Consider the following 17,260-nt stretch of genomic DNA (forward strand, 5'->3'; position numbering starts at 1 on the left):
GGAAACGGGAGGCAAAGGTGGCCGCGGTGGCAGCCTCAGGAGGAACAAGCGGTTTAAGAATGGAAACCGAGGACATGATTTTAACAGGTCGCTTGAGTAACCTCTGGTACAGATCTGGGACGGAGCCGTGGGGTTTTTTGGTCAGAAAGCAAAAAAGCCTGTTAGACATTCCTCTTTGTCTTTATTCCCCGATAAAGCAGCTTGTCTTTAAGGATGGCTGAAAATCATGCTTGCTGAAATGGGATTTAGGGAAGGTTTCTTTCTTTGCCTGGCAAACCAGCTGCTGCTGTTTTCCTGCTGTTACGCCGTATGTGTTTCCAGGGTAGATGAGTGTTTAGCTGGAAACTCAGTACTGCGGTGGAACACCACTTCCAAGCGTGGGCAGTTTGCACCTTGCCGAGCCCCTCAGTACCCTTCCTCCTGAGCGCCCCACAAACCCGATTCCCAGGGCTCGGTACTGTCAACCCTAACGCCCCCACGGCGGCTGACGGGAGGCGCGCTGAGGGGCGGGGCCGGCGGGGCCGCGCTCCCCCTGAGGGCGGTGCAAGGGGAGGGGGCGGGGTGACCCCTGGGGGCGCGCTCGCTATTGGCCGGCGGTGCGTTAAGCGGCGGCGCGCGCGTCTGGCCGTGCGGCCGGCAGAGGGAAGATGGCGGCGGCGGCGGGCAGCGCCTGGGCCGCGGTGTGCGAGAAGTTCCGCACCGCGCGGACGCTCTCGGACGTGGAGTCGCGTAAGGACCCGGAGACCGAGCCCTACCGTTCCAAGTACAGCGCCCGGGCCCTGCTGCAGGAGGTGAAGCAGCAGCTGAGCGCCTCCGAGGAGGGCGGCGAGGCGCGGCTGCTGGCCGTGCGGCGGGCCGTGCTGGAGTACGAGCTGGGCGTCAACCACACCGACACCGAGGAGCTGTCGGCCGGCGAGGAGCACCTGCAGCGCTGCACGCAGCTGCTCGAGCCACACCGCCTCTCCCCCGACTGCGTCTCCCTCTACATACAGGCCCAGGTGGGCTGGGGCTGCGCAGGCCGGGGGGGGGGGGGGGGCTGTGGTGCGGCCGGAGGGGTTCCTGGGAGGGGATGTGTGTGTCTGTGCTCTGTAGGCCGTGCTGCGAGGTCTCTGCGAGGGGCTGCAGGGAGATTCGTGGCATTTCTAGCTGCTGAGGGGTCTGGTTTGTTTATTAATAACGACAGCAGCCCTGGCGTTTGCTTCTTGCTCGAATAGAGCGTTCGCAGGGGGTGGACGTGGAGGGATGCGAGTTTTAGGCTCCCTGCTGATGCTTCTGGGCATGCAGAGATTCCGACGGTGCGTTCTCATAATAGAAACTGGCTGTTGACACAGCAACCTACTCCTTAGGATAGGCTGAGCAAAACCAAGTCCGTAGAAGACCTCAGTGTGTCCAGAACCTATTTGTAATTCCTTTACTGTTCTTTGTTATTTAAGTTGGGAGATGCTTTTATACATGCAGTACCCTGAAAATGGCTTGCTTTCTCTTCAGGCTTGCCTGGTATCTCTTGATCTGTTTTATTCCAGATGAGTAAATGCAGTTTTGAAGGGCTAGAAGTCACAATATTCACCTCTTTAGTCTGAGGGAGGTGGTTGAGTCATCGACCCTGGAGGCATTCAAGAGGAGATTGGACGTGGCACTTGGTGCCATGGTCTTGTCATGGAGTCTGTGTTGATAGGTTGGACTCGATGATCCTCGAGGTCCTTTCCAACCTAAGTGATACTGTGAAAGCAATACTGTTGACAAAATTAGTCCTTGCCATATGAAGGCTCACAAAAGAGCCTTTCCTCAACCACTCCGTCGTGGCAGCTGGTGTGTGGTTAGATATCTGTCTCTAGACTTAAATGAGAGCATTGATTTAGTTGTCTCTCATCAAAAATGGCTGCTCTGATTAGAAGAGGTTTGGTAGTGCTGTGTCAAGCACTGCACAACTGTCAAGGAAGCGTGTGTTTGTGTGGAAAGGCACTGGTTGAACAGTGAGCTGGCTGATGGTGGTTGAATCAACAGAGCTGTCTGGAATCCTGCTCGTGCAGTGTGAAGGCTTGGGTGCACCACTACAAATCTGTTACTCATTCTAAGGTTGGAGGTGGCTCAAGTGGCCAGTGGAAATAATAAGATAACATCTCCCCAGTGTATGTTCCTGGGGAGTTGTTGCTTTTGTTGCTGAGGGCCAGGGATTCCACTGTGCATTGGAAAGCAGTACTCCTCTGCTTTTAAAACAGAAACATAACTCTGTTCCAACTAAAACCAGCACAGCTGGAGACTTTTGCATGGGTTTTGCTGTTTGATGGCCTTTAGGAAACAGCAGGGTGCAGTTTGCTATGCCTATGAAGTGCTGTGATCCAACAGTAAACTGGTTTGCTGCTGTTTGGCACATCATCAGCTGTGCAGCTGAGAGCAGTGATGGTAAACAAGAGTGCGCTCAGCTTGCACCCCAAGGGCTGTAAAAAGTCTTGTCTATAGTTAAATACAGTTATAGAAGATTCATAGAATGGTTTAGGTTGGAAGGGACCCTGAAGGTGGTCTAGTTCCCATGTCATGGGCAGGGACACCTTCCACTAGACCAGCTTGCCCAAGGCCTCATCCCACCTGGCCTTGAGCACTTCCAAGGAGGGGGCATCCACAACCTCACTGGGCAACCTGTTCCATTGTCTCACTACCCTCACTGTAAAGAATTTCTTCCTAATCTCCAGTCTAAATCTCTCCTCTTCCAGCTCAAAGCCATTGCCCCATGTCCTATCACTACAAGCCTTTGAAAAAGTCCCTCCCCATCTTTCTTGTAGACCCCCTTCAGGTACTGGAAGGCTGCTATCAGATAGGCTGGGGTTGGAGTGGTTGGAGAGCAGCCAGACAGAAAGGGACCTAGGGTACTGATTGACAGCTGGCTGAACATGAGCCAGCAGTGTGTTTGGCTGGCCAAGAAGGCCAATGGCATCCTGGCCTTCATCAAGAACAGTGTGGCCAGCAGAAGCAGGGAGGTCATTCTGCCCCTGGACACTGCACTGGTCAGGCCCCACCTCGAGTCCTGTGTCCAGTTCTGGGCCCCTCAGGTTAGGAAGGAGGTTGACTTGCTGGAGCGTGTCCAGAGAAGGGCAACAAAGTTGGTGAGGGGTTGGAACACAAGTTCTATGAGGAGAGGCTGAGGGAGCTGGGGTTGCTTAGCCTGGAGAAGAGGAGACTCAGGGGTGACCACCTTGCTCTCTACCACTCCCTGAAGGGAGGTTGTAGCCAGGTGGGGGTTGGTCTCTTCTCCCAGGCAGCCAGCACCAGAACAAGAGGACACAGTCTCAGACTGCACCAGGGGAGGTTTAGGCTGGATGTTAGGAAGAAGTTTTATACAGAGAGAGTGATTGCCCATTGGAATGGGCTGCCTGGGGAGGTGGTGGAGTCACCATCACTGGAGGTGTTCAGGAGGAGACTTGCTGGGGTGCTTGGTGCCATGGGTTAGTTGTTTAGGTGGGTTGGATTGGTTGATGGGTTGGACATGATGATCTTGAAGGTCTCTTCCAACCTGATTTATTCTATTCTTTCCTACCACTCTGAAGTTATGCTGCAGTAAGTATGTGTGAGTGTGTGTAAGGATGCAGCTTGGTAAGTGGCTTGGAGAAGGTGTGTAATGGAACAGAATAGGAAAACAAGTAAACTGTCTTTCTTTTTCCCTTCAGAACAACTTAGGCATCCTGTGGTCTGAAAGGGATGAAATTAAAACTGCACAGACTTACTTGGAATCTGCAGAAGCCTTGTATAACCAATACATGAAAGAGGTACTGTTTACTAATGTGATGTCAGGCCTTGGTTTCATGTGCTGCTTGTCAAAATAACCTTCATGAAATGTGAGGTTTTTGTGCTTATGGCTGCCTGCTGTGATCCTTTGGAAGCGATGTGATTCGTAATGCTAAGTACAGGAAGATGCAAACCAGAGGATCTCCTGCAAATTTCAGAATGGACTTTAGGAAATCAGTTTTGTTCAAAAACAATGGTCCTTTTGGGAAACTCTTTGAATGGGTCATCTAGAGTTGAAGCCAGGTGTGCTTTGAGGCTTGATTAAGACTATTGATAATCTTGGCAGCACTGTAAAATGTCAATCCATTGCCTTCAGTGGGAGAAGGAAACAAGACCTTCAATGTCTTCCTGGTTTGCTCTGACTGTGCACAGTATTGCTTAGGAGCAGGTAGTTTAGCTCCATATCCAAGAGGACAGTCTTGTAAACAGCTAAACCTCTCATGCATACTAAGCAACCTTTTGAGTTGTGGATTCTGCTGTGTATCCACAAAGACTCCCTTGTGCTATTTTTAAGCTCTTTGCAAAGCTGTTCCTATACTGATTTGCCTCAGGCACAGTTTATGAGTGAGCTAACAACATTTGTAGCCTTAAAGGAACAGTATCTGTGTCTCAAGACTTCTATCAAGGTTGGACAGAACTTATTAAATAGCAGTGTCAGTTTCTGATGGACTTCATTTATAACACAGATTATGCCTTAAGATCCTTTTAATTTAAAAGGAACCACACCAAAGGACTGCTTGTGGTAAGTTCACTGGATTTGTGTCATGTTTCTCTGAAAATACTGAACTGTGGTTGATATAATCTGCAAACAATTAACAGAAAACCCCAAACCACAGGGCATGAGGTTTTGTCTAACAGGAAAGCTGTTTGACTGTGTGGTGCAGCAGACACGCTGGAAGGAAGGGATGCCATCAGGAGGGACCTGGACAGGCTGGAGAGGTGGGCACAAGCCAACCTCAGGAGGTTCAACAAGAGCAAGGGCAGGGTCCTGCAGCTGGGTCGAGGCAATCCCAGGCACAAATCCAGGCTGGGCAGGGACTGGCTGGAAAGCAGCCCTGAGGAGAGAGACTTGGGGGTGCTGGTGGACAAAAAGCTCAACATGAGCTCTCAGTGTGCACTTGCAGCCCACAAAGCCAATCAGATCCTGGGCTGCATCAGCAGAAGAGTGGCCAGCAGGTCAAGGGAGGTGATTCTCCCCCTCTACTCAGCTCTGGTGAGACCCCACCTGGAGTACTGTGTCCAGTTCTGGAGCCCCTATGACAAGAGGGATGTGGAGGTGCTGGAAGGTGTCCAGAGAAGGGCCAGGAGGATGATCAGAGGGCTGGAGCACCTCTCCTATGAGGACAGACTGAAGAAGTTGGGGCTGTTCAGTCTGGAGAAGAGAAGGCTCTGAGGTGACCTCATTGTGGCCTTCCAGTATCTGCAGGGGGCCTACAGGAAGGCTGGGGAGGGACTTGTCAGGATGTCAGGTAGTGATAGGACTAGGGGGAATGGAATGAAGCTGGAGGTGGGGAGATTCGGGCTGGATGTGAGGAGGAGGTTCTTCCCCATGAGAGTGGTGAAGCCCTGGAATGGGTTGTCCAGGGAGGTGTTTGAGGCCCCATCCCTGGAGGTGTTTAAGCCCAGGCTGGATGAGGCTCTGGCCAGGCTGATCTAGTGTGGGGTGCCCCTGCCCATAGCAGGGGGGTTGGAACTAGCTGATCCTTGTGGTCCCTTCCAACCCTGAATGATACTATGATACTACAGTGAAAATCTAAGGGTGCTAAACTTAATGAACAAGAGCTAATAAAGTCCACTTGGAGAGTTGCAGAGCTCTTCCTAATGGTAATTAAAGGCACGAAGCTTAACATCTGAAGGTAAACCTGTAGACCAAGGAATGAGGCAAGAGTCTTGCTTCCTGTGTCATTTCAGTTGCTGTTTTTTCAGGATTAGCTCTAGTATTGCCAGAATATACTGCAACTAATGGGAATGGAAAACCACCTTTGTTAGAAGTGTTTTGGGATTGGCATCTGAAGTCATTGACAGTTACAAATGAGTTCAGATAAGTGCAGGCTAATAAAACATTGCCATAAGCAATGTTGGTCTGTTGGGCTTGCCAGTTTAACTAACTTTATTGGCAGTTGCACAAAATCTCAGCATGGTGGGGGTTGGAAGGGGCCTCTGGAGATCTAGTCCAATTCCTCTGTTCTAGCAGGGGCACCCACAGCAACTTGCCCAGGACCAAAATGTCCACACCCTGTTTAGAATCTCTCCAGAGAAGGAGACTCAAGAACCTCTCTGGGTAGCCTGCTCCAAGGCTCCAGCACCCTCACAGCAAAGCTTTTCCTCATGGTCAAATGGAACCTCCTGGGTTCCAGTTTGTCTCTGTTGTGCCTTGTCTCATTCATTGGGCACCACTGAAAAAGAGTCTGGCCACATCCTCTTGACCTCCACCCTTTGGCTTTGATCAGATCCCCTCTCAGTCTGCTCTTCTGCAGGCTGAACGGCCCCAGGTCTCAGCCTCTCCTTATCAGAGAGTTAGCTCCAGGGCCCTCATTCTTGTAGTTTCATAGTTTCATTCAGGGTTGGAAGGGACCACATGGACCACATGGATCATCTAGTCCCAACCCCCTGCCATGGGCAGGGACACCCCACACTAGATCAGGCTGGACAGAGCCTCATCCAGCCTGCTCTTAAACACCTCCAGGGACGGGGCCTCGACCACCTCCCTGGACAACACATTCCAGGGTTTCACCACTCTCATGGTGAAGAACCTCCTCCTCACCTCTAGCCTGAATCTCCCCACCTCCAGCTTCATTCCATTCCCCCTAGTCCTGTAGCCTCTGCTGGACTTTCTGCAGTTGTTCCTCATCTCTCTTGAACTGGGGAACCCAGAATTTGGCCCAGGGCTGCAGATGTGGCCTCACTGGGGCAGAGACAAGGGGAGAAAACAGTCATTTCCAAGGCAAGGCTGAGCAGAGCAATGCTGAAAGATGCATAGTCGTCTGCATTAAGGAATCTGACAGAACTCATGGTTTAAAACCCCAAAAAGCACATCTAAATGAAGTAGTTCACATGGTTAACAACTTGAATGTGGGTTATGCCCTATATTGGGGTTTAGCAGTTTCACCCTCCAGTGGCATTGCCTGTTGGCTCATTGATAGAGCTGAGTAAAGAGTCCTTCCAGGTTATGGATAAAGGGAGTCATTTCACAGTGGTTAAGACTTTACAGCAGCTCTGATGAGCACTCTCTGCACATAATGTTCTTTGCAGTACTTCCTGCAGGATGTTTTCTTGTTAGTGATTAGTGCAGCCAGGCAAATGAGTATTTCACCCTTGAAAGCATGCTTAGTATTAGATGGACACTCTCAAAACCAGTAGGTTATATTGTCCAAAATAAAGAGATCCAATTTCAGTCCCCTAGAAGCCAGGCTGAGTGTTTCTGGTGCAGACAGCCTGCCTGACTTTATGTAAGCAGAAGTCTTCAACAAGCTGAAAACCTTGTAACTTTGTATGGAATTGTGGCTTTCATCCTCAAAAATCTCCTGAGTGGTTTGTGTTGTGGTGTTGAGACAGGTGTGGATGTGTTAAGAGGAAATTCTGTTGACACTGGGATTGAACAATGGTAACTCATCTGCAGCCAGAAGAGGGAGCACCACGCTGCAAAGAGAAATGTGTTTAACTCGAGGTACCTCGTACTCTTGCAGGATGGAAATCCTCCTCTGGATCCCAGTGAACACTTCATGGCAGAAGAAGAAAAACTCCCAGACCAGGAAAGATCCAAAAGGTGGGTGTGCAGCAGCATGCTTAGATTACTTTTTTGGATTATGAATTTCTGAGGGTGTGTTTAAGGAGGAAGGGAACAGAAATCTAAAGACTTCTTTCTTCCAGATTTGAGAAAGCCTATACACATACTCTGTATTATCTGGCACAAGTCTACCAGCACCTGGAGATGATTGAGAAGGCTGCTCAGTATTGCCATACTACTCTTAAACGACAGCTGGAGTATTGTGGCTACTACCCAGTGGAATGGGCATTCAATGCTGCCACTTTGTCACAGTATTATCTCTCTAAGGTAACAGACCTAACCTTTCCTCTGCTGTAATTGTCATGAATGTTACCGTGAAGTGAGACAATTGTTCAAAGAGCTGTTTGAGACAGGGCTCCATGCTGAATTAAAAATGTGCTCCTCTAAACCCCCAAAGTGTCTGTTGACATGGAACATCTCTTTGTTTGCCCTGAAGAGGACGCAGTGGCTTCCCTGTGGGGTTGCGATAGCGCAGCAGGAAAAATGAGCAGGGGTGCAGACGTAATGAAGTTCCAGCAGCGATGTGACCTGGTGTTCATAAGCAGCACTTTAAGGTTAAGGTCACTTAATTTATAAATGTCATTATATTTCTCTGATATAATAAAGACTTCCAAAACATCTGAAGGCCAAGGTATTGCCCATTGTATGTTTCCTGTAAATGATTGTCCCCTGTTCCTTAGTGTCTGTTTATTCAGCATTTGAGCCTATGTGAACAGTGAAGTGGAGTATATAAGATGCTAGCTGTCTGCTTCCAGACATCTGTGTTGACTCTAACTCACTGCTAGGAAATGCCTCATTTAGGCTTTTCTAAAATCCAGATTATTTAGATTCTCTGTTGCCTAAAAGACTTCTGCCATACCTAAGCTGGTTAATGCTCCTCTCGGTAGCAACTTGTAATTTCCATGTCTTTGATGCATTGACAGCACTATTCATTAAACAATGCACTGCCAAATATGAGTAAAGGAATCTAAATCTGACTCAGAATGTTGACTTGTATGTCCAGCCCCTTCTGACACCCCTTGATATGATCTTTACCACAAGACATCACTTCCTTTACCTCAAGGAAGTGATAGATCGGAACAGTGAAAATGTTCATAGTTGATGTATCTGATATGAAAAGTGAGGCTTGCTAGTGTGGCTGGGGTAGAAAGAAAATGGTTGGTTAGAAAATAGGTATTCAGCTGTAGATGTGTGGGGGGGAAAAAAAGTCTTTTCTTCTGGTGTCCAGGGCAATATGCCATACAGCCTTGAGGTTCTATCATTTCTCTTGTGTTCGTGCCTCTCTGCTCTCTGAGGCGAGGAGTTTAGCCAGGCTGAGAGCTGTGCTTGTGCTGCTTCTATCAGTGATCAATGTCGCTGTTTCTGTCTCTCTCAGCAATGCTTTATGGAGGCCCGACACTGTTTAGCAGCAGCCAGTGTCATCTTCAGCCAAGCTGGACAGGTGCCATCTGCTGAAGACAGTAAGTTCATGTAAAAGTTTTCCATGTAGTACTGTGAATTAAGCATCACTGATACCTAAATTCAAAAGTGAAGTCTAGCAATATCCACATCATCTACCTCAGAGTTAATTTCCTAAAAATCTTTCTAATAAACAGTGAGGTGAAATATCCTTGAACTGGTGCTGCTACAGCACAAGATTGACTACAAGTAGACCCTATGAGAAAAGCTCAAGTGCTTGTTGCTGGAGCTTGGGAGAGTGTACCAGAATAAAAGTGAAATATAAAACAACATCTCATTTCGTAGTGGCACTGTCTGCTTGTCCCTGTGTCCTTGTATGTGTGCTTAAAATGCACCTTAACTTTGCTTCTCAGTGATTAGAGGCTTCCTAGGAGTAGTTTTAAAAGAGGGGGAAACTGCAGATCTTCAAGTCCCCAAATCCAGAGAGTTCTTGTAGTGTCTTTTGTAGCTGGATGCTGCAGCCTCATTAAGGGCTGGGGTTGGAACTGTAACTCCCCTTCTTCTTGTTTTGGGCATTGATGTAGCGGAACAACTTTGCAGTTCAGCATGAAGATCAACAGAAACTTTTGAAGAACTGTTATCAGTTTTATGGACCTGTGGTACTGTGATAGTGTGAATATTTAACAGCAGGCCCTTTAGTCTTTGCTTATCTACAGCACAGCCTTGTGAATTCTGTGTTTTGGACAACTGAAGCATTCAAGAGAGCTTTAACCTGTGGAGGGTGAGCATGTGCTCAGGGTAGCCCCTGTGTGAGTCTCTAATTCTGACTGTGAACAGTGAATATATTGGTTAACTTCTAATGGTTTGGGCTGTTGGAACACAAGCTCTTTAATCCACCAATGTTCTTATTTCAGGGTCAGCTATGACCAGAATAGACACAGTTGAGTTTTATTTAATTAAGGTTCAGTGGCAGTAACTTTCTTTAAATGCTTTTACTATTTCTGAGACAAGAGGATACAGTCTCAGGCTGCACCAGGGGAGGTTCAGGCTGGAGGTCAGGAGGAAGTTTTACACAGAGTGATTGCCCACTGGAATGGGCTGCCTGGGGAGGTGGTGGAGTCACCATCGCTGGAGGTGTTCAGGAGGAGACTTGACAGGGTGCTTGGTTGCATGGTTTAGTTGGTTGGGTGGTGTTGGATGATAGGTTGGACACGGTGGCCTTGAAGATCTCTTCCAACCTGGTTTATTCTATTCTCATACAGAACTCTATGCAGTTGCCTTTCCTACTGTTTAAGTACTTTGAGGATGATGTCCAAAAGCTTTTTAGTTTCAGTGAAACAAGGCTGTCAAGAGTCAAGTTAAGCAAACCTGGTAGACCGTTTGGAAACAGTGTAGCATGAAGGGTCTGAACCAGTGTGCTTCCATAGCTTCCTCACTGCCCAGTTGCTAGAGTTCATTCATGCCATGCTTAACCTCAGTTTTTGGTTTGTGTTTGATAGGTGTATAAAAACATACAGTCAGCTGTGGTCTCAAAATTCAGGTGCAAGACAGGAAGTGGTAGATAGGAGTCCTATTTTTAATTGTCCTTTACAGGTTTCTTGTGTTACCTTTTTGTTAGCTCACTCTATCTTGAGTTTCTCCTACAGCAAGTAGTGATATTTGTTTGTTTCAGTGGAGTAAACACTGATCCTGTTTTCCTTTTCATGGTACAGAGAGCTGGGTTGTGGATCTGAAGATCATTATGCAGAAAGATTAATACACATTCAGCTTTGTCCACTCTCAGACACCTTAATTTTATCATGTTAAACACAGGTATTTAGTAAAGGAGCCTTTAGTTAGGTTAGTGACTTATTTCCTTAGTAAGAACAACTTCTTTGGCTCTAATGAATGATAATGAGCACAGTGCCTCTGAGTTGGAAGTTGGCTTTTTTTAGTTTGGTGAAGAGGAATGCTAGTGTCCTCCATGTTGTTCAGCTAACTTGCTGCCTTCTGCCTAGAGACTGGGAAATGAGATCTTTGAAATCTCTTTGCTTTCTGAAAACATTATCTTGAGACAGCACCAGTGCTGCCATTTAGGGTTGTAGGGAAAGAAATACAGAAGCTGTAGGGTTCACAATCTTCTGTTTGTTCCAGGTAGATTAATTAAAGGCAGTTTCCCCTACTTTTATTCCCTTTTTTGGTAGCAAGTCTTGGGGTCCATTGCAATTCCAATGCCCTAATCACCCTCAGAAACAATTACTGGGCAGGCAGTTCCATCTCAGAAAACAAATTATTCCATTTTCTTTCTCTCATTACCAAAAGACAGGAAAAGTTTCAAGATCAAAGATCACTTTAAACTTTATGATCTGTTTCTTTTAAGAACTCATAACAGCTCCTTGTTAATCCCTATGGGTTTCTATCAGAATGACACTTTAGAGTAAGAGAAGATATTTCTGTCTTAACAATGAAGTAAAACTGAACACAAGCAACACATGCACCTTGAGTCCTGTGTCCAGTTCTGGGCCCCTCAGTTTAAGAAGGACATTGAAACACTTGAACGTGTCCAGAGAAAGGCAACAAGGCTGGGGAGAGGCCTTGAGCACAGCCCTGTGAGGAGAGGCTGAGGGAGCTGGGATTGTTTAGCCTGGAGAAGAGGAGGCTCAGGGGTGACCTCATTGCCCTGTACAGCTACCTGAAAGGTGGTTGTAGCTGGGAAGGGGTTGGTCTCTTCTCCCAGGCAACCAGCACCAGAACAAGGGGACACAGTCTCAAGCTGTGCCAGGGGAGGTTTAGACTGGAGGTGAGGAGAAAGTTCTTCAAGCGAGTCATTCGTCATTGGAATGTGCTGCCCAGGGAGGTGGTGGAGTCACTCTCCCTGGAGGCATTCAATAGAGGATTGGACGTGGCACTTGGTGCTGTGGTCTAATCATGAGGTCTGTGTTGATAGGTTGGACTTGATGATCCTCGAGGTCTCTTCCAACCTTAGTGGTACTGTGATATTTTGCATGTAACTTTTGAGGTTCTTGCTGGAGTGCTCAAGTTCTCCTGAAGCTTTTTTGTGTGTTTATGTCCATTCAATAGATGAAACAGAGCAAGACCAACAGTACCTTCGACAGAGGAAAGCTGAGATTGCAAGGTTCTGGATTAAATACTGCCTGAATCTCCTGCAGAGCGCTCGGCAGTTACTTGAGGTGACCAAAACTCTGTTCTGTAGCTGTCACTTAAAAACAAAGGCTTCTGTGATGTGTGTAACAGGAAGCACTTCGTTGCTGGTATCAAGTGATAAACAGCTGCCTAATGAGTAGTACAATATATGCTTGCAGTGTAGCAAGTGTGTTAGTGTGCTTTGACGTCAATGCAATGGAGAAGCAGGTATAGGGGATCACCTCTGTAGTGTGATCAGCGCGCTGCTTGTGCAGCAGCCGCACAAATTTCCCTCCTCTGCTGCATTTTCTTGCAGCTTCTGTGGCAGATGACTTCTTATTTAACTGCTAGTAAGAGCATCATCTTGATATGCCACAGTTTTGTGTGTTGGTATTCTTTCCTTCAGCCTTTTGATTTGTTCAGGTGTTTGTTTCATTCATTTAAGCATTCATTGGAATGTTTAAAACCCAGCATTTGCTGAAGCAGGCCTTTGGGGCCTTATTGTTTTGCCTATATTTTAAACAGGCTGGGGAGGCTAAATTATCTTGGTCTTAGGTTTTTACAGAATTGAGGCTGTAATTCACATGATTTTTTGTGAATATAAGGTATGATACACCATTGTGTTTTCTTCTCTGTCTTGTTAATGCCTTGTTTGTCATTAAAAAGTTAACTCATGAATAACATGATTCTGTGTAAGTCTCTCTTCCTAAGCCACATGCATTTTTAATTGGGTATCCTTTGCCATTTCAGGATAACATAGGAGAGCTGGACCCAGACAGGCAACTGGAACTTAAAGCCCAAAGGAAAAAAGAAGAAGATGAAAAAGAGAAGGGCAGGAAAAAAGCTGTCCTTTTTGGGACAAGTGATATATGTGACTCTGTCTTAGCCATGGAAGAGAAAGTGAGCAGTGTATATCCTTTAGATTTCCAAGAGGCCAGAGAAATCTTCCTAGTCGGTCAGAACTATGTTCAGGAAGCGAAAGAGTTCTTTCAGGTCGATGGGTATGTTACTGACCACATCAAAATTGTTCAGGATCACAGTGCTCTGTTTAAGGTACTTGCTTTCTTTGAGGAAGACTATGAGAGGCGCTGCAAAATGCACAAGCGTAGGATAGACATGCTGGAGCCTATCTGTGCAGACTTGAATCCGCAGTACTATCTGCTGATCAGTAGGCAGCTCCAGTTTGAGCTAGCTAACACCTACTACGAGATGATGGATCTGAAGGTAGCTATAGGTAACAGATTAGAGGAGCTAGACTCCCACACAATTAAAAAGATTAATTCCCTGGCTCAGTTATCAATCAAATACTACGAACTCTTCTTGGATTCCTTGAGGAACCCAGATAAGGTCTTTCCCGAACAGCTGGGGGAAGATGTTCTTCGCCCCGCAATGGTGGCTAAATTCCATATTGCACGACTCTATGGTAAGCTTATTACCTCAGATGGCAAAAAGCAACTGGAAAATATGCAGACATCATTGGAATACTACACATTTCTGGTAGATTATTGTGAGAAGTACCCAGATGCTGTCCGTGCCATTGAAACCGAACTAGAGCTCAGTAAGGAGATGGTGGGTCTTCTTCCGACGAGGATGAAGAGGCTCAGAGCAAAACTGTATCCACTTATATAAATACTTACCTGGAAGGAAATGTTCACTATTAAAATGGTAACCTGTCAAAAGCAGTGCTGTCAGGCAGCTTCTGTGCTGACTGACAGGACTAAGGTGTCTGCAGTTTGTCAAGCCACCTAGAACCTGCAGTAGTATAATGTGAGAAACTCAGAGCTCTCCCATTCAGTAGTTCACCCACACTAATGGTATCAACTTTAAATGTAAGGTGAATGTCCAGCTAATGCTTTTATTGTTTGCCATGTATGGAAATACTAACCTTCCTTATTTTTTTGTCTTTTTTCCTTCAGTACATGGTTCAGTTTTTAAATGTAGTGCTGTATGAAAGTTGTTTCTACTAAGGAAATCTATTTCTCCAGGGAAACTTTTCTAAGGTATCTGAGGCACCTTCTTCCAACTAGAATACTTTGTATGTCTTCTAACCTTTGTCCCCAGAAAACTTTATCCATATGAAGGGAACTCTGTTATTTTCACTATTTATTTTGTATATTGCTCAGTGTGTTCTTTTTTTTCCCCCCCCTTGTTAATCAAAACCTAGTTGATAAAGGCTTAATAAATGGACTAGCTTGGCTAAATGTATGTTTGTTTGTTTGTTTTTCAGAGTCCTTAGAATTGTTTCCTCGTGTTTTAGTAAGATACATTGTGAGTATCTTCAGTAAAAACATACAAGCAGTTGAAGTGCCAGAACCAAGAGCAAGAAAGCAGCTTGTGGTGGGAGGAGATAACCTACTCTCAAACAGTAGAGAGCTCACAGGTTAGAGGTGCTGTGTTCTAGTGCTCCAAATAGCTGCCAAATGCAGCTGGGATGTCATGTGTGGCTTCTGACCTTGTGTTGGTCAGGGAGGCCAGGAGCTGCAAGTAGGAGGCCTCACTGAAATTCTTCCAGATCCCACTGCTATGGAGATGCTATTCAAAATGTGTGCCATCAATTACTGACTTCTCTGTTAAACTTCTGGTTGTCATTAAGGACTTGCTGATCTGGCAGTGTTCCTGGTCTTACACAACCTGCTTCCTTTGCCTTGTTCTCATTTAGCCTCCTATTTACTCTTTATAGAAGCCCAGGCTGCATTTCTGACAACAATGTACGCTGTATTTCTGGTGTCCATAGATTATGAACCAGGACCTGCTGTAGGTGAAACTTGGGCTGAGCACGTTGTCCAGATGGATTAAGGTGAGAGATGCCAGGGGCATGAGGAAAGTGAAGTGATAAGGTGTTCAAGATTAAGAAACTTATGAGCTGCAGTTACTCTGCTTTTCCTGGAAAGGGTCCCTTAAGGAAAGAAGTTGGAAAATAACTGTGGGAGGTTTGACTTGATTTATGTTTACAGGACCCCCACAAGGCTGGTTGGTCTAGGGTGGGAGAGGTCCAGGGTTCAAATCCCAGACAAGTTTTTTAGGCCAAGATAGGCCAATGGGATCCTGGGGTGCATTAAGAAGACTGTGACCAGCAGGTTCAGAGAGGTGGTTCTACCCCTCTGCCCTCGGGAGGCTTCATAGGGAGTGTTGTCTGGTTCTGGGTTCCCCTGTTCAAGTGACACAGGGAACTACTGGAAAGAGTCCAGCAGAGGGCAACAAAGACGATTAAGGGAATGGAACATCTCTATTAGGAGGAAAAGCTGAGAAACCTGGGGCTGTTTAGCCTGGACAACCAGACTTGAGGGGGCTTGAAAGAATGTTTACAAATACCTTAAAGGTGGGTGTCAAGAAGAAGGGGCCAGTCTCTTCACTGGTGCCTAGTGATAGGATGAGGGATAACAGATGAAAAGCAGACCTCAGAAAATTCCCCTGCTGCTTAAAGAAAAACTTCCTTGTTGTGAGGGTGATGGAGCACTGGAAGAGGCTGCCCAGGGAGGTTGTGGAGTCTCCTTCTCTAGAGACTTTCAAAACCCATCTGGATGCATTCCTGTGTGGCCTAGATAATCCTGCTTTGGCAGGGGGGTTGGGCTCAATCTTCAGAGGTCCCTTTCAACCCCTAACATTCTGTTACCCTGTAATGGGGTCTACTGTGTGCACCAACAACCTTAATCACTGGCAGGTTTATGGGAAGATGTTTACAACTACAGAGGGGGTATTGAAGGAGAATTGTCAAAACAAGTGGATTTTTTCCAGAAACAAGGGGGCGGGGGGAAATAGAATAAACCAGGTTGGAAGAGACCTTCAAGATCATCACGTCCAACCCACCTAAACAACCAACCCATGGCACCAAGCATGCCATCAAGTCTCCTCCTGAACACCTCCAATGATGATTACTCCACAACCTCCCTGAGCAGCCCATTCCAATGGGCAATCACTCTCTCTGTACAGAACTTCCTAACATCCAACCTGAACCTCCCCTGGTGCAGCCTGAGACTGTGTCCTCCTGTTCTGGTGCTGGCTGCCTGGGAGAAGAGACCAACAGAAGCTTGGAGGATGTGAGTGGGAATCATGTGCAAGCCAGAAAGTGTGTACATCTTAAACACATGGAACTTTCTGCAGAAGACTTCTAACCACAAAGAGGTCAACAAACAGGTGCTGGAAATGAGGGGCAGGAAAACTCAATACTAGAGCAGCTACCTACACACAGAGTAAGAAAGACAGAGAGCATGTGCAGATGCACGTGCATGTTCCTGTTTTGCTAACTAAACGTCTAGTCAGCTTTTAAGAGTTTCTTTTCTGCTGTCAGATGTTTAATTCAGTTTTCCTGTGGCCTGAAGATAGGGCAGCCCATAGTTTCCTCAGTGAAATAGCTCTCAGCAGCCTGCCCCGTGTGTTGTGTTGTCTGATTTCAGTCAAAGCTGGTGTGCGCTTTCTACCACAAACTCAAAAGTTGGAAGTTAAAAGTAGTTTTCTACTTTTAGCTTTCTGTTCGTGTGGAAGGTGGCAATGTGTGTGGGGTTTGTTTCTTCTGCACTTCAGTACTCCTCTCTTGAAGGCCTCAGCAACTATTTCAGAACAAGGATTGGCTCATTAAACTGAATCTACTTGTAATTTGGGGAAGGATGGATTGTGGGCTATCCCAGTATATAAATTAGGTATAAACAATAATAATTGGGGCTTTTTATTTCCTGTCCTAGCCTTCAAATGCCAGTCTGAAGCATTAAAAGGAAAGGCAGAGCCAAGTGGAGTGTAATGCATTCCTTTTAACCCTAAATTCACTGAAATCCTGGAGAGAGCTCAGCACACAGGTAGGAAAGGCTTTCATAGTTTAGAACTCCCAGAAATCAAAGGGATTGGAGGTTTCCCAGCACAGCTGTGTGGTTTGGTGCTCTCTCCTCTGGAGATAGCCCAGAACACTTCAGTTCAAAACTGGAGACTGTGTTGTGCCAGATGCTCAGCACAACACAGCTCCTTTTTAAGGAAGCCTGTTGAATAATTCCTGCTTGTTCTATGGTTCCAGGGAAGTAAGGTTGTGTATTTAGTTTTAAAACCAAAAGGGAGGTGGAGAGCTGCTTGGATTAGGCAGCAAAGCTCCCTTCAGGAATGTTGAGTTGAATGTGTGAGGTCAGGCATTTATTTCAAAGATTAATTAAAGATTAGGTTCCTGTGAACTCCATTTAACCTGCAGTG

General features: G+C 46.4%; 1 protein-coding gene and 1 long non-coding RNA gene across 3 annotated transcripts; both read left to right on the plus strand.

Moving 5' to 3' along the window:
- Positions 1–637: 637 nt before the first annotated feature.
- Positions 638–14,289, plus strand: KIFBP (kinesin family binding protein). 2 transcript variants are annotated; one of them, XM_068140281.1, is made up of 7 exons: positions 638–998; positions 3,663–3,761; positions 7,467–7,546; positions 7,651–7,834; positions 8,943–9,027; positions 12,026–12,135; positions 12,839–14,289. In XM_068140281.1, the coding sequence occupies exons 1-7, from the start codon at positions 648–650 to the stop codon at positions 13,715–13,717; spliced, it is 1,788 nt and encodes a 595-aa protein (XP_067996382.1). In that variant the 5' UTR covers positions 638–647; the 3' UTR covers positions 13,718–14,289. The 2 variants fall into 2 exon arrangements, with proteins under 2 accessions (XP_067996382.1, XP_067996383.1); XM_068140282.1 differs by lacking the exon at positions 3,663–3,761.
- A 328-nt stretch (positions 14,290–14,617) lies between these two features.
- On the plus strand, positions 14,618–16,872 carry LOC137442059 (uncharacterized). The gene is made up of 3 exons (XR_010987575.1): positions 14,618–14,885; positions 16,057–16,222; positions 16,768–16,872. It is a non-coding gene; the product is annotated as an uncharacterized lncRNA (long non-coding RNA).
- The last annotated feature ends 388 nt before the right edge of the window (positions 16,873–17,260 follow it).

This window comes from Melanerpes formicivorus, unplaced genomic scaffold (assembly GCF_026170545.1).
Source record: "Melanerpes formicivorus ecotype bairdi unplaced genomic scaffold, bMelFor1.0.p_v2 SCAF_6, whole genome shotgun sequence".
Taxonomy (NCBI): domain Eukaryota; kingdom Metazoa; phylum Chordata; class Aves; order Piciformes; family Picidae; genus Melanerpes; species Melanerpes formicivorus.

What these genes read in the sequence shown, in the direction of transcription:
- KIFBP (XM_068140281.1), top strand. Translation starts at nt 648, where the DNA reads ATGGCGGCGGCGGCGGGCAGCGCCTGGGCCGCGGTGTGCGAGAAGTTC. An exon ending in ATAACCAATACATGAAAGAG is followed by an intron (nt 3,762 to 7,466) that starts GTACTGTTTACT and finishes GTACTCTTGCAG; the next exon opens with GATGGAAATCCTCCTCTGGA. An exon ending in GGTGCCATCTGCTGAAGACA is followed by an intron (nt 9,028 to 12,025) that starts GTAAGTTCATGT and finishes TCCATTCAATAG; the next exon opens with ATGAAACAGAGCAAGACCAA.